The sequence below is a fragment of the Eumetopias jubatus genome, unplaced genomic scaffold (assembly GCF_037043125.1).
Source record: "Eumetopias jubatus isolate StellerSeaLion01/CBP00866 unplaced genomic scaffold, mEumJub1_p1.0 scaffold_13, whole genome shotgun sequence".
Lineage (NCBI taxonomy): Eukaryota > Metazoa > Chordata > Mammalia > Carnivora > Otariidae > Eumetopias > Eumetopias jubatus.
Window position 1 is genome coordinate 56,541,204 of NW_028274819.1, and position 14,562 is coordinate 56,555,765.

The 14,562-nt window shown below is 56.3% G+C and overlaps 1 protein-coding gene across 3 annotated transcripts in view; it reads right to left on the reverse strand.

Annotated features, from left to right (window-relative positions):
- The window catches only part of ARRB1 (arrestin beta 1), a 75,076-nt gene extending 60,883 nt beyond the window's left edge, over window positions 1-14,193 (reverse strand). The window contains exon 1 of one of the 3 annotated variants that reach the window (XM_088017999.1): window positions 14,058-14,193. In XM_088017999.1, coding sequence (XP_087874125.1) covers window positions 14,058-14,077 — 20 coding nt within the window. In that variant the 5' untranslated portion in view covers window positions 14,078-14,193. Of the gene's footprint in view, window positions 1-6,526; window positions 6,823-14,057 lie in introns of those variants that run through there. The other 2 variants (XM_028115772.2, XM_028115767.2) reach the window with 2 other exon arrangements.
- Window positions 14,194-14,562: the final 369 nt, after the last annotated feature.

Below are 14,562 nucleotides of genomic sequence, written 5' to 3' on the forward strand. Positions count from 1 at the left end.
AGGGGACAGGTGGGGAACTGAGGCCTCGCTCAGTCTCTGGGCCAGGACCGGGGAACAGGGCTATGGCCCTGCTCTCCCGTCTCCCAGCGCAGTCCTCTGCCCAGGCTCTTTCACGGTCTGGAGTGCGCAGCTCAGGAGGCACACATGCCAGAACACAAGTGTGTCATGTGAAGAACACGAGGTCTCCAGCTTCTGCGGCAAATGAACAGCTAGTGGCTTATGACAGGCCTTCCTAGAAACAGGGGATCAGCAATTGCCTTTTCCTCTCTGGATGTGTCAGAGAAAGAGTGCCCAGGCCTTGGAAGCCTGAAACCTGCTTGAAAGCAACAGCCTCGCAGACTCGGGGCCTGGACCTTCCCACATACTGCCAAGCAGCAGAAGGCCTCGTGCCTACATCCCACCTCCCACCTTCCTGGCCATCCAGACCCTGCACAGAGCCCACCTCTCACCCAACAAGCCAACTGCCCAGGGCTTGCTCTTGCTTGCCCAAGTCCCAGCTCTGTCCTTCCCTCATGATCCATTCCCTCACATATATGTGTATCCACTCCACAAACCTTATGGAGAATGTAGTGTAGGGTGACCAGCTGTCCGCATTCACCCAGGACAAAGGAGTTTCCCAAGATGGACTGAGGCAGTCCCAGGAAAACTGGGATCATAGATCAGGCTGCTATAGTGTCTGCCTGGCCCTGGGCTGGCCACTGAGGACACACTGGAAGGAAGGGCTTCCTTCTTCCAGCTGGAGAGTGGCTCTCACTCAATGAGGAACTACAATCCAAGGCACCGGCCCCGCACCCCCTCAGCGCCTCACACACATTATCCACTGCAATCTTAGGAGGAGGGTATTATTGTCGCAATCGTATACATAAGAAAACTAGAGCTCAGGGGCGCCTGGGTGGCTCGGTTGCTAAGTGTCTGCCTTCAGCTGGGGTCATGCTCCCAGGGTCCTGGGATCGAGCCCCACGTCGGGCTCCCTGCTCGGGGGGAAGCCTGCTTCTCCCTCTTCTACTCTCCCTGCTTGTGTTCCCTCTCTCACTGTCTCTCTCTCTGTCAAATAAATAAAATAAAATCTTTAAAAAAAAGAAAGAAAGAAAGAAAGAAAGAAAACTAGAGCTCAGAGAAGTGCCTTGGCCTGCCCAGACTCACAGAGCTATCAGTGACATGCCAACACTTGAACTCAGATCCACTGAGGCAGATAAAGGAAAGGGCAGGTTCCAACATGAACATCAAGAAGACAGAAAAATATAAAGATATGTTTTATTTAATCAGTTTTGTAGCCGCCAGTATTTGGCATGTGCTAGAGGTTCAGAAAATATATGTGGAAGGGAGGAAGGGAGGGGAGGGTGAAGGGAGGGAGGTGGGGCAGGAGGGAGGGAGGGGAGGGAGGAGGGAGGGAGGAGGAGAGGAGGAGAAGGAAGGGAGGGGATAAAGGAGCCTGGGAATGGGGGGAGGGACTACCTACCGGAGGGAGGGAGGGAAAGAGGGAGGCACGTGCCTGATTTAATCACCTCCAGCCTAGGAGATCCCAACCCCCAAATTCACAATACTAACATTTCCCTTTCCACAGCCGGTGTCAGCTGTTTTCTCTCAGCACCAGGGCCAGGAAGGAAGTGAGAAGAGGGAAAGAGTGCTTCTCCTTTGGGTCAGCAGCTCTGGGCTCACTTCCTCCAGGGAATCTTCCCTGACTCACACCCCCACCCAATTCTGGCCCCTACTTATATGAGTACAACAGCCATGTGTGTCAGAAGTGTGTGTCTCTGTGTGTTTGCACACACGCCCATCTGCATGGGCGTGTGGGGCTTGTACTCTTGTTTCAGTTCACCTCTGCAAACCTAGACCTCATGTGGCTAGGCCAGCCCTATCAGAAGCTGGGGGGCCAAGAGGTACCAGACACAGGTCTGCCCGCTAGCACAGGAAACTGACATGTCAGCAGCCAACTGTGATGGACCGTGCCATCCCGCAAGCCTGCAGGGGCAAAGGAACATGCAGGAGGACACCGACGGCCCGGGCGGGGGGCACCCGGTCAAGGGAAGGTGTCATGCCTAAGCATGCAGCAAGGTGCTCAGTACAACACATCAACTGAACCACACTGAGGTGAGGTTCAACCTTAAAATATAAGGGAGATGTCACCAGTCAAAGGAAGAAGGCATTCCAGACAGAGAGGCTGGCTCGAACGAAGGCACAGTGCGGAGAAAGTATGAAGACTGTGGAGGAATATCAAAAAAAAGTGAGAGCAGCCAGGGTGGTGGGGAGAGCTGGGGAAGGAGCACAGGAAGGAAGTTTGGCATAGACCGTGGAGGGCCTCCAATGCCCCTGGAGAATGTGGACAGTCCTATGGGAAATGGGGACCGACCAGCCAGTTTTTAAGCCAGAGGAGAAAAACGGAGTCAGATGTGAATTTCAGAATAAGAGGAGGACGGTTTGGGGGTTGTCTCGACTGAGCAAAGGGACCAGGACTGAGCCCAAAGATTACTGAAGCAGGCCAGACCAGAAGCAGGGCTTGGCCTGAGCCAGCGGCAGTGGAATGGGGAGAAGAAAATAACTTTGGTGAGAGGGACCTGTATCCATCACCATCAGGTTGGGTGTTCTGAAGGTTAAGATTAGGAGCTTGGCACACCTCTGCCCCCAAACCAAACACTCCAACAGAAGCCGAGCCAGGTTGCTGTGTGGCCTGGGACAGGACTCGATCTGGGACTGGGTCATGGTTCTTTGGCTGAAAGTTCTTCTTACCAAAAACGTTTACCATATATATTTTTTTTTTTGGCAAAATTGACTGCAAAAGAGTGAATAAAAGAGTGAACATCAGAGCTGACCAGATTGTCTCAAGTATGCATCCTGAGTCCTTGCTGCTGAAGTCAGCCCTCTAAATGAGAAATGAATATGTGCATATTAACCACTCTATTATGCCATGTGATCATCTTTGTCATTTTTAGGATATTAAAAAAAATCCCTTGCAAAGAAAAAGTTCTCCTTACTGAGTTTAAAAATGCTTCCAGGTTTCTTCCACTGCCCTGGGGCTATAAAGCCCCATAATAAAATCATCCTGCTAATGTGCTGGGTGCTTTCATTAGCACAGATAAAACAGAGAAAGAACAGAAACTTTATGCCCAGAGGCTGAAAAACCCCACAGACAGGGAGCTAGCGGAGATAATAGAGCCACCAGTACAGGGAAGGTGAGAACCCCAGTCCACTGCTTCTCTCCGCCACGCAGCCCCTGGCCTCCAGAGTCGACCCTCAGAGCTACAGTGTCCCCCGCTCCATGGCCACCTCACAGCCCCAAAGCTTAAAGCTGTTTCTCGTAAGACGTGGTTTCCTATTTCATGTCCACCGCTCATCTAGGAAGTCATCAGACCCTCTGCAGGGTCTCCTCCACTGGAAGAAAGCCTTTGCTCTGGTGGCCCTCCCCCAGAAGAGACCGGGGAAGACCCCCAAACCGCCTCATTTCTGATAGTGGGTTTGCTTGACCTGGTGTCTCCTCCTGTATCTGTCCCATTTCTTCTGTCCAGGCCCAAACACTCACTGTGATGCCATGGGGCTGAACTTTGACCTTTCACCCTAGATTTTGTGCCCTCAAACAGTCTGCAGCCCCACCTGGGTGGCTCAGTTGGTTAAGCATCTGCCTTCAGCTCAGGTCATGATCTCAGGGTTCTGGGATCGGGCTCCCTGCTCAACGAGGAGTCTGCTTCTCCCTCTCCCTCTGCCCCCCACCCTTGCGCCCTCTGTCTCTCTCTCTCTCAAATGAATAAAATCTTTAAAAATTTTTTTTGTTTTGTTTTGTTTAAAAACAATCTGTAGCCCCAGCGTACCCTTAACTGACAGCAGCTGAGGTGTCTGACCCTGGTACATAGTGGGTTCTCGAGTATCTGATGAAGGAAGTCAGTCCCGGCTGAAAACCTCTGTCACAGATGCCACCCAGACAAGCTTCACCTGTGGCTCATTTCAGACTCACCACCCAAAGGGTGCTCCAGCGTCCCCCACATCTAAGGGGCTGCCTCTGACCCTCAGCCACTCAGCAGGCTCTGCCTCCAGTATAAACTAATCCACGTTACCCCCTCCTTCTAGTGTATTGTGATGATGTATTTCCTCTCCCCCAAAAGACAGGAGCAGCAGGAGGGCTGAGACCTGCGTGTTTCCTCCTCTTAGTGGGTCAGATGCTCAGCCCAGGACCTGCCGTGTGGCAGGTCCACAGAAGTGTTCCTTCACTGGTCCCTTCTTGGGAGGACCAGGTTGGCAGAACAGAAAGGGTAGAGGCCAACCCTGTAAACACCCAGCCGGGAGGAACCCCCATGGTTCCCCGCCACCCCAGCCCCCGAGGGCAGGGCCTCTGAGGAAGGTCTCAGGTGGGAGACAGGAGCAGAGCTGCTCCCCAAGTCAGCTTCCCCCTAGGAGAGACAGGCCACTGGCGGCGGGGGGGGGGGGGGGGTGCGGGGGGGAGGCAGGACGTGTTGAGTAGAGGTCTGGGCCTGGCACCCAGCGAGCGCTTGAGAAATGTTTGTGGAACTGAGTGGAACACACTGAAAAATGCTGGCTATTTGTTCGTCTGGCTGCAAAGAGGCCAGGTCCCCTCTGGGGGTACTTCACAGGCAAATTATCTCAGGGCACAGCCTGTTTCCTCTAATGAGGGCTTCTCCCCTTCGCAGCTGCTCACAGGAGCGTGGGAAGGTGGGCCGTGCGTGCGGGCCCCAGGCTAAGGCAGCACGTACAGCTCTGCTTCCGAAATGGTGTGGGCGACGCGTACCACCAGCCCAGGCAGGGGGCGTCTCACATTGACCTCTCAGGCCCAGGAATCCTGAGCCACGCACTCCAGCCTCCTCCTGGGCCCCTCTGGAGGGGAAGAAAAGAAGGAAGCAGGGAGTTGGGCCGACTTATGTAACCAGCTTCCTTGGAGTCAGAGGCCCTGGCATGTCACAGCCCAGCACCGCAGGGAGAGGCTTGGGGAGGGGGAGGCGACTTGCTTCCCTCCTTTGCTGCCTCTCCTCCAGTCCTCAGCAGACCTCGGAGGCAGGCGCTGCTTTCCAAGCGTCTCAGCTCCAAGCAGGCACACGCACCCCCACCCCCCGCCCCGCGCCCCTGCCCACCCCGCTAGGGGTTGGAAACCAGGAAGGGCTGTTGTCAGTGGCCTACTGGCTTCCCGGGCAGAAAACCTGGCTCCAGACACCATCACAGTGCCTGGGGGTGTGGGCTACGGGAGAGAGGCCTGGGGCCCTTCACAAGGCCCACCCCTGCCCCTGGCTTCTTGTCCCCCAGATTCTCCCCACTTCCTCCTAGACAGTCTGCCATGGTGAGGGGCCAAAAGGCTGACTCAGGCTGCCCAGCAGACCCTGCTCTGCCCCTTCCAGCCCTGGGCAATCTCACTTCCCTTTCCTGCCATCATCTGAACTTCTCTAGGCCGGTGCAACCCCCCAGCCCTGCATACTCAGCTGTGTGCACAGCACCGAACAGGACAGGAAGGTGGGGATGCGGGAGACAGGGGAGCAGAGAGAAGAGCTGAGATCCGCTCCTGGGCTGGAATGACAGTGAGGGCTTCATCACATCCCTACCTTCTGGGCCACAGCAACCATATGCAGTAGGTGATATTATTACACCTACCGCACAAACGAGAAAACTGACGTCCAGAGAGCCTAAGACCCTTCCCCACAGTCATGAAGCTGGTGTGCAATATTGCTGGACAGCAAAGCCGCCCGACTCTGTGTGACTCTAAAATCCACACTCCAGACCACCACCTTTGGGGAGCTCCATACACCTGGGGGTGCTACTATTGGGAGACACTGCACAGCCCTCACTGGTCACCACTGAGGACGCTAGTTTGGGAGCCACTGGATGGCCATGAGGACAGGGACAGGGCATGACAGAGGCCAAGGGCTTGCCTGCTGCCACGCACAGTCTTTCCTTCCAACTAAACTACGGGCATTCAATCTCAGGCCTGGATCACACCCACCCACTGCCTGCCCCTTCCAGAAGACAGGGCTGCTAGCAGCCGAGCTATCCAGCACAGAACACAGGTTGCTGTCTATGCCCTCTCCCCTCCTAGCCGTAGAACTGAGAAGAAAAGCGTCGTAAGGCCTCCTAGGCCAAAGCCCTTTCTCCTTCCTTCTTGACACGTGGAGAAACTGAGGTCCAAAGAGGAAAAGCAGCTCGTTCATGGTATCAGAGGGACAGTGAAGAAGTGGAGTCCCTCTTTCCCAAGTCAGAGCCCCTGCCCTTGATTTATCTCACTTGGGTGCTGTCCCCAGATAGCACTCTCTCTCAACCGTCTGTCTGCCTCTCTCCCTGCTCCCCGATCCTCCCTCCCCACCTCCTGCTTTCTTTTCCCAGCTCTGCCTGCAGGCCCCGTGTCTGAAGCCTCCTTCACAGCATCACTTGCCTTCTCACACTCTTCTGAGCCCCACTACCCCCACCTTCTTCCTTCCACTCCTCAGGGCCAACGAGCCGTTCTTGGGTGGTTTAATTAGCTGATCATGACCACAGCCTGCTGGATCCAGTGCCCAGAACCCTGTCCCCAGTAATTAGGTGGGTTCTGAGTACTTGCCCAGTGGGAAGCCAATGGGGAGATCTCTCCAGCTGCATAAAGAGCTCTTTGATCACCGGCAGGTCATCGGAAGCCATGGTCCCCTCCTCAGGCCAGGTCAAACCACACTGGATATACCGTAGCCAGATCCAGATGTCCATTCTAAAGAAAGACTCCATACTCGCCCATGCCACAGTCCAGACCCAGAAAGGCTCAGGAAATGTCTGAGGATGGGGGGGATGATGAATGGAACCCACACTCTGGGGGCCAGCAAGGGATGGCTCCACAGCTGGGGCACTTACTGAGGAAGTAGGGTTTGGGCAAGCGGCTCAAAGTGAGGACGGCATTCTAAATGGGGGGAGCAGCAGAAGCGAAAGCAAGAAGGCTGGAATGAGCAACCAATCCCCGTGCTGGGTAGCTCTGGTTATCAGAAAACACATTCTCCTAGCAAGGTGAAGCTGCTCATCCAATGACCCCTGCCCTTTGGGTCACGCACACACACAAAGTCACTTGTAGATATTTCAAAGTCGGCAAAGATGTGCCATTGTCCTCACCAACCTCAAGTGTATCTCTTCCCAGTGAAACACCTACATTCAGCCTCCTTCACTGAACAAATATTTATGGAGTTCAGTGCGCCCTGCCAGGTCTACACAGGTACGGAGACAAAAGACTCAGGACAGGTGTCCTTGGTCTCACACAGGGGACATCGCAAGTATGTAAATAACCAGGACACGTAGGGGATGTGGGGGAGTGGATCCGTGCCAAGAATGAGAGAGAGAGAGAGAGAGAGAGAGAGAGAATGGCAAAAAAAAAAAGAAAAAGTCACAAGGCCCTTGGTGATCAGTGAGGACTTCCCGAAGGAGGAGGCCACATATGATCCAGGCCTTGAAGGACAGACAGGAAGGGCACTGAGGTCACCGCCTGTGTACTAAGGGCCAATGATGAAACAGGCTTGTGCTGAAACCTTTGAGGCCTCAAGAGTGAATCAAACAGGGTCCCTCTGTGGGGGAGCTCGCAGCCCGGTGAGGGAGCTAACCTCAAATAACACTGCCCTTTGGCCAGGGACTTATCCCTGAGCTTTACCTCTTTCAACTCAGTTACTCCTTGAGGCAACCTCCTCTGCAGGCGCTATTACTACCCCATTCTGTGAATGAGGGTGCCATGGCAGAGAAAGGGTTAAATAGTAGGTGGAGCTGACATCTGCAACCAGGAAACCTGGTTCTTCCTAAAGCCTACCCGCTATACTAATCAGTCTACGCTAACCAGATCACACAATGGGCTGAGCGCACAATCCACAGTCACCCCCAGGCCCCCACCCCCACCCCCCTGCAGTCTCGGTCCCACTGGCCTGTGACAGAGGCCTGAACTTTGCCCTCTCCCCAACTTCTGGCACCCCCTGGAAGAAAGGTCACCCCCAAACCCACTAGCAGAACACCGAAAGGGGTAACTCAAGGAGAGTTACCTCCTTGCACATGATGGCTCATTTGATTTCTCCAGGGACACCAAGACCCAGAGAGGGTGAATGTGGTGCCCAAGGTCACACAGCAATGATTAAGCATTAGAGCATACCTCTGGGACTCTCCTGAGATGGCACATCGCAGCTGTCCACTCCCCACCCCTGCCCCTGCCCCTTTGTCAAAATACATCTGTGCCCGTTAATGGCACAGGAGAAGGAGGAAGAAGCTGCAAAAAAACCCAGGAGGACCAGCGGTGGGGCCGGAGGCCCACAACCGCTATGGGAGGGCCCTTTGGCCTCACCCAGGCCTGTACCCATTCCATTTCCAGACCTGTGCGTGCGGGCCGTGCCGCCACTGAACGCTCAGACCTTGAGTGAAGAGTATGTCTCCTGGGGACCTGACATCAGCCAGAGCGCCCCCCCCCCACCTTGTTCCAGGCTCTTCGGACCAACAGACGGATCCCTCTCCAAGTACAAGGGGCCCCCATGGAATCAGCTGTGGTCCCAAGCCCGTCCTGAGCAGAGGGAAAACCACTGAGTCGCTGCCATGACTTCAGCCATACAGAACAGAACTCCAGGACCTGTCTGGTCCAGTCCCTGGAGCCCGGCCTCATCTGGCACCAGGTCTTCTTGGGAAGGAACAAGCAGTTCCTCTAAAGAGGACTAAAGATGGGGCCCGTCCCAGGAAGGAGGAGGCGTCTCCAGAGAGATGACCCTGCCAGGGCCCCTTGGGGAGGGAGGGAGGGAGGGGGCTGGGACAACAGACTCCTTTGTTCCCCTCTCAAAAGCAGCCACCCTGTCCTGCTCCACCCCCTCCGTTGGTTGGACACCCCCCTACTAGGGCTCCAGCCACTCCTGGGGCAGGACCCATCCTGCACATAGGAAACAGAGAGGGTTCCTGAAATGATCAGAGATAATACCTATTCATACTGAGACATGCCCCACCCTCAGAAGCCTTCAGTCTGATGTGAGAGACAGGCCTTCCTCTTGCAGAAGCCTGTCTGATGGGGGAGAAACCGGCTCCACTCCCAGAAACCCATTCTGATAAGGATGGTACCCCCCGCTTCCGCAGGACCTGGAGGAAACCGGCTCTCTGCTCTCCCCCCACCAAACCTAGCCTAATGTGGGAAACATGGCTTTCATCCTTAAATTCCCTAATGGGAAGGACCTAATATTAGCCCTTTGGATGCCCCTGGGCTGACAGGAGAGGCAAGGGGTGGAAGGATTCAGTCCAGTCAACAAATCCTTACCATGCATCTCCAGTGAATCAGACCCAGAGGTGGATAATGGGCCAGCAAACAGAAAACAGAAATAGCCCCCACACCACAAGGAGCTCACCAAGTGGGGAATAAAAACACCTGGGGTATGAATAAGTGTGTGAGAAACTGCCATGAGATTCACCCACCCAGCACCCATAGGCCTACTTACCAGGGCTGCCTCGTCCCTCAGCAGCCACATGGCACACGCTCCTGCGCCTGCACCTGCACCTGCTGTCTGCACTTTCCGTCTAGATGCCTTGGCCTTCACCATGTCCCAGGACGCAGCTCAGAAGGCACGTCCTCATGAAAGGCATCCCCAAGAACCCCAGCCTGAGTCAGATGCCCCTCTTTCAGGAGCCAGCACAGACAGCCTCGCCTGTGACCAGCTCACATTTCTGCAGCGTCCCTCCCACCACCCTCAGCTGAGCTGGACGCCCCCAGGTTCCCACACCCCCGGTCTCCACCACCCTGAGCCCAGGGCCTCACACCCTTCCTCCACGAGACCCACCTCAGCTCCAAGCCCGGGGAAAAGCAGAGTCCTCTCCTCTCCCCTGTGCCCCTGTGGCCCGGCTTTGCCCTTACCACCCCGTCAAAAGCCCCCCCCACCGCCAAGTCACCAGCCACTGCCTTCTGGCTAACTCCCAGGAGTCTCGCCCAAGCTGGTTTCCTCTTCCCCCTCAGGCATGGGTGCTCTCCAAGGCCCCAGCTGTCCCTAACTCTCCTCTCTGCCCATGCCATACCTCTGCCCTGCACCACAGCACCCACGCTGTGGACAAGTCTGAAGCCCAGAAGCCAGCCTCGACTGGGGACCAGAGATGGTAAGTCAGGTTCAACACTGCCACTCCCAGCAAGCCCAGAAGCATCCCTGGACAAAGCCACAAAACTTCCCCATGTTCCAGCCAAGATAGGTCACACAGGGCTTAACCGCCAAGAGATATGACAGCCAAGGTTCAGAGAGCTGGGGATGACATGTCCCCATCACACCCGCCCTCCCCCCCTTCCAACAAAGAAAACTTCACAAACATCTGCAGGAATGAGAATTCCATCCCATCCCATTGCCTCTCAGGATGTCCCTCCTGTTACCTAACTCTGATCGTTCGTGTTGGCCGCTGCGGTAGGAAGAACAGCAAGAACCAGAAGGGATGCACAGCTAGAGAGTGGAGCTGCCAGGGAGGTGGGGGAGGCCAGCTGTGTGGGCCATTCAGCCCTCTCCCTCTGGGTGAAAGCACGGTGCAGCAGAGGGCTTTGTGAACACACAGGCTGGCTTCTCGGCTGAATGGCAGCGGATACATTAATCTCTCCTAGTCTGTTTCCTCAGCTGCAAAAGGCAATCACAATCCCTCCATCAACAGGATCACTGGGAGAACCAAATGAGATCATGCATGTAAGTCTCCTGACACATACCAGACACCCGAATGGACACCACCTCCTCATTCATATTTCTCAGCTGCGTCCCCTCCCCAACCTTAGCTCAGATCCTGCCTTCTCCCAGGCTCCTCCTTGGCCTCCTCACCCGGTCTCCCTGCTTCTGCCCTCCACCCCCTGCCACTGCCAAAGGCGTCCCTCTGCAAGGGAACTCTGCCCCCATCCCTCGTCTCACACTCCCCCCATGAACCACCACGCCCTCTCTCCTTAGCCTGACATTCCAGGTGGTTGCCAATGAGCCTGTATTTCTCTCTTGAGGCTCACCCATCATCAGCAGCCTAACCCACAGGCTACATAGGGTGCTTCACGCCTCCCGGCCTTTGCACGTTCTGTGCCCTCAGCCATGAATGACATCCCCAGGGCCACCGCCTTGGCCTCCTCATCCTTCCAGATGAAGCTCAGTAGCTCCAAAGCCATCTCCTTCCCAGGAAAGCTTCCCTCACCATGCCCCCTGCTGGGACTGGGGCAGGGGCTCCCCCTTAGGTCTTCTACAGCACCTGTCACAAGTAACCACTTGCTCTGCTCTAAATCCTTCGGGGACAGAATGGGGCCCTTCCTCTGAAGCCCCAGCCCCGGACCCTCAGTCAACATTTGTTGAATGGAGGTGCTCCCAGAGCACCATGGTACAGCAATCATCATACCACCTGCCCTGTAATTAATCCCATCCAGGCATTTGCCTCACCCCTCCTTCCCCCCGGACCCCTAGACTTCCTAGAGGACAGTGACAGTTTCTGACTAATTCTGTCATTTTCATATGGGGGGGGTGAGTCCAAGTGCAGGAATGGATGCCATGACTCCTGATCCTTAGAGTATGGGATATTTGCAGTTTCCTCTTCTAGGTCAGAGAAAGAAACCCATGGCCTATGGAGTGAGGTACAGTACAGCCCATTATTGATTTTGCCCTTCTGTTCCAAATTACTCAGGAAACCTGTCTGGAAGGGGGAAGGAGGCCTCCTGGGGCTACAGGGGAGAGAGAGGGAAAGAGCAGGGCCACCATTCATTGAATGGACTTTAGCCAAGCCTGGACTCCAGGCTTCGGGCAGCACCTCTTCCCCTGCCCAGCAAATTCAATAAACACAAGAGAGGCTTGAAATGTTTAAGCATTGACAGCTCCAATTTGCGGACAGGAAAACTAAGGTCCAGAAGGGTAAAGACAAATGTCCAAGGTCTCCCAGTGAGTTAGAGGCAAGCAGGGGAGTCGTGGAAAAGATCCTGACTCCAAAGATAGGGTCTCCAACAGGTACCTGGATGCTCACAGGATCCCCATCCTGCTGACACTCTAGGCCGGCATGGGGAGCAATGACACTCCTCTTCAAGTCACAGAGAGGCAAACCAAGGCCCAAGAGGGGCTGAGTCACCCTGATGGCGAAGCAGCGCAGGAGGAATAAACGAGAAGAGCAAAGGCTCCTAACTCTCACGGGGAGAAAAGTCTCATCTCAATGGTCAGGAGGATCTCGGCTTTGGGGGACGTGCACATAGCAGAAGAGAGAGTCACACATCCTCCTACTGAGGACAAAGACCTGGTCACAGTGCCGGCCAGCTGCAATGAGAACTAGTCATCAAGGTGAACGCAGAAGCCTCACGATCTTCTGCAGTCTTCCCTCCCAGCCGGGCCTCCACACACAGAGCAGGGCACCCTACCATGGCCTTCAACCCAGGGCCCATGAAGGGCCTGGCAGTGCCCAAGGGCAAGCCACAGAGAAATGGACCAAGTGGGCTCCAGCCTCTGCCCTGCTTCTCACGCCCCCTGACCTTAAGCAAGTCAGGTAACCTCTAACACTCTGGTTCCTCTTCTGGAAAACAGGAAGAGGAAAATTAACCTCCTTGAAGAGCTGTCAGGAGGATGACTGGGAAGCAGTTTCTAAATTATCTCCAAGCCTCAGTTTCTTCTGAAAAATGAAAATAATCTCTGGAGGATCTTTCTAATGCTGTTGAGAAAGAGTGTCAGATGGCAGTCAGTGTGAAATTACTTTCTCGTGGTCACAAAACATGATGACCACTGGGGTCACTTCTCCCTAGTCTATCTGCTCCTTTGGGGAAGAAATAGGTCTTGCACATCTTTGATCCCCATACTATGCCTAGTATACAGCAGGCACTCAATACATAATTACTGGAAGCAAGAAGAGAGACAGGGAGGGTGGAGAGAGGGACGAGAGGAGGGAGAAGAGGGGCACAAGGATAGAAGATGGAAAAGAAAGAAAAAAATGAAAAAGAGGGGCTTGTAGAAGGGGGAGGGGGAGGAGAGAGGGAGAAGCTTCTACTGGCCCTTAGAGGAGTAGGCGGAGTGAAGAGGTACAAGCCGGGTAACAAACCAGAGTGCCTGATCTGGGCTTGTCACGGTCTAGAGGGGCTGTCCCCAGGGGCTGCCCTGCCCCAGCTTCCTCCCCTATTTTGACCTAGTTTTCCATCTCAGAGGCAAAGCCTCTCCCTTTCTGAGCCAGGGCAAGCTCCTAAGGAGACAGGAAACCCCCTGCTTCAAACAGACTGTAGCCAGCCACCCCAGGCCTCTGGAGGTCAGAGGGAGGGGAAACAGCGGAGGGGATGCATGTTTCCCAGGCTCTGGGGGGCCTGCCACCCTGTGTGATGTGTGTGTTTCCACTTCTTGCCATGTGGGGACCGGAGTGAGTGTGTCAGCAGCCCCAGGGTCAGCTGACTTGTTACCACAGGGCGCCAGTGTGTGGGGGCATTTGTCTGAGGCGTCTGTGGGGGTCCGTGCTGGTGGGGTCTGGCAAACACGGGGCTGGGGAGATATGTGCCAGCATGAGTGTGTGAGGGTATGTCTCAGAGTGTTTGTTACAGCGAGTGCCAAGTGGCAGGGTATGTGTGTATCAGTGTAGGCCAACATGTGTGCGCCAACATGAAGGTGTGGTAGAACTGACGTGTGCTGGAGTGTGACCCGTGAGTGACAACACGACTGTCCCCAAGAATGTGTTCACGAGTGTGTACCAGTGAGTGTGTGACGGTGTGTCACTGTACACGATGAGCATGTGGCAGTGAATGTCTGTGTGCGTGCCAGCATGAGTGTGCCCATGGATGAGTGTGCCCGTGTGTCTCCAGGAGCGTGTGTGCCATTGTGTGTTAACCTGCCCCCTTGCGTCTCTGCGTCTGCTGCCCAGTGCGGGGTGTCGGCAGCGAGTGAGTGTGTGTGAGTGTGTGTGGCGGCGGCGGCGACGGGCTGCGAGCCGGATGGGGCGTCCGGGTCCTCGCTCCCGGTACTCCCACCCACGGCCCCACGGCCCCCACGGCCCCGCCAGCGACCACACACACAGGAGACCTCCGGCACAGGAGAGCTGAGTGCCGCGGAGCCAGGCGTCGGCGCTCCCGGGATGACCGACTGGAACCCCCGCCCGCGCCCGCGCCCTCGCCCAGGTCGCCCCCACGGGCACCCGGCCGGGCCGCCGCCGGCACTCACCGCGTCCCTTTGTCGCCCATGGTCCGCCGCGGCCGCAGGAGGTCCGAGGCGACAGCGCCCAGGCTGGAAAATCCCCGGCCGGCAGGAGGAGCGCGGGCCAGCCGGCTCCCGGCTCCCTGCTCCGCCTCCTCCGCTCTCCCGGCCGCCGCCGCCGCCGCCGCCGCCGCCGCCGCCGCCGCCGCCGCCCCCGCCCCCGCCCCCGCCCCGGGCCCGCCCGCCGCGCCGCACAGCGCCCGGGCCGCGGCCAGGGGCGTGGAGCAGTGCGGGAGGGTGCGTGTGCCTGCGTGTGCGCGCCAGGGCAGGGCGGCGGGCGCGTCAGGGCCCCGAAGTCGGCATTTGGGGGTCCACACGGCCGCGCACCCCGCTGTGTGTCTGGTGTACGTGAGGGCGCACGCTGGGGTGTCTATACGTGCGCGTGTGTGCACGCGAGTGTGCGATGCGTGTGCACGGCCGTGTGCTCCGGCTGACTCGGGAGTGTGTTCGTGTGATGGAACGGTGTGTGCAC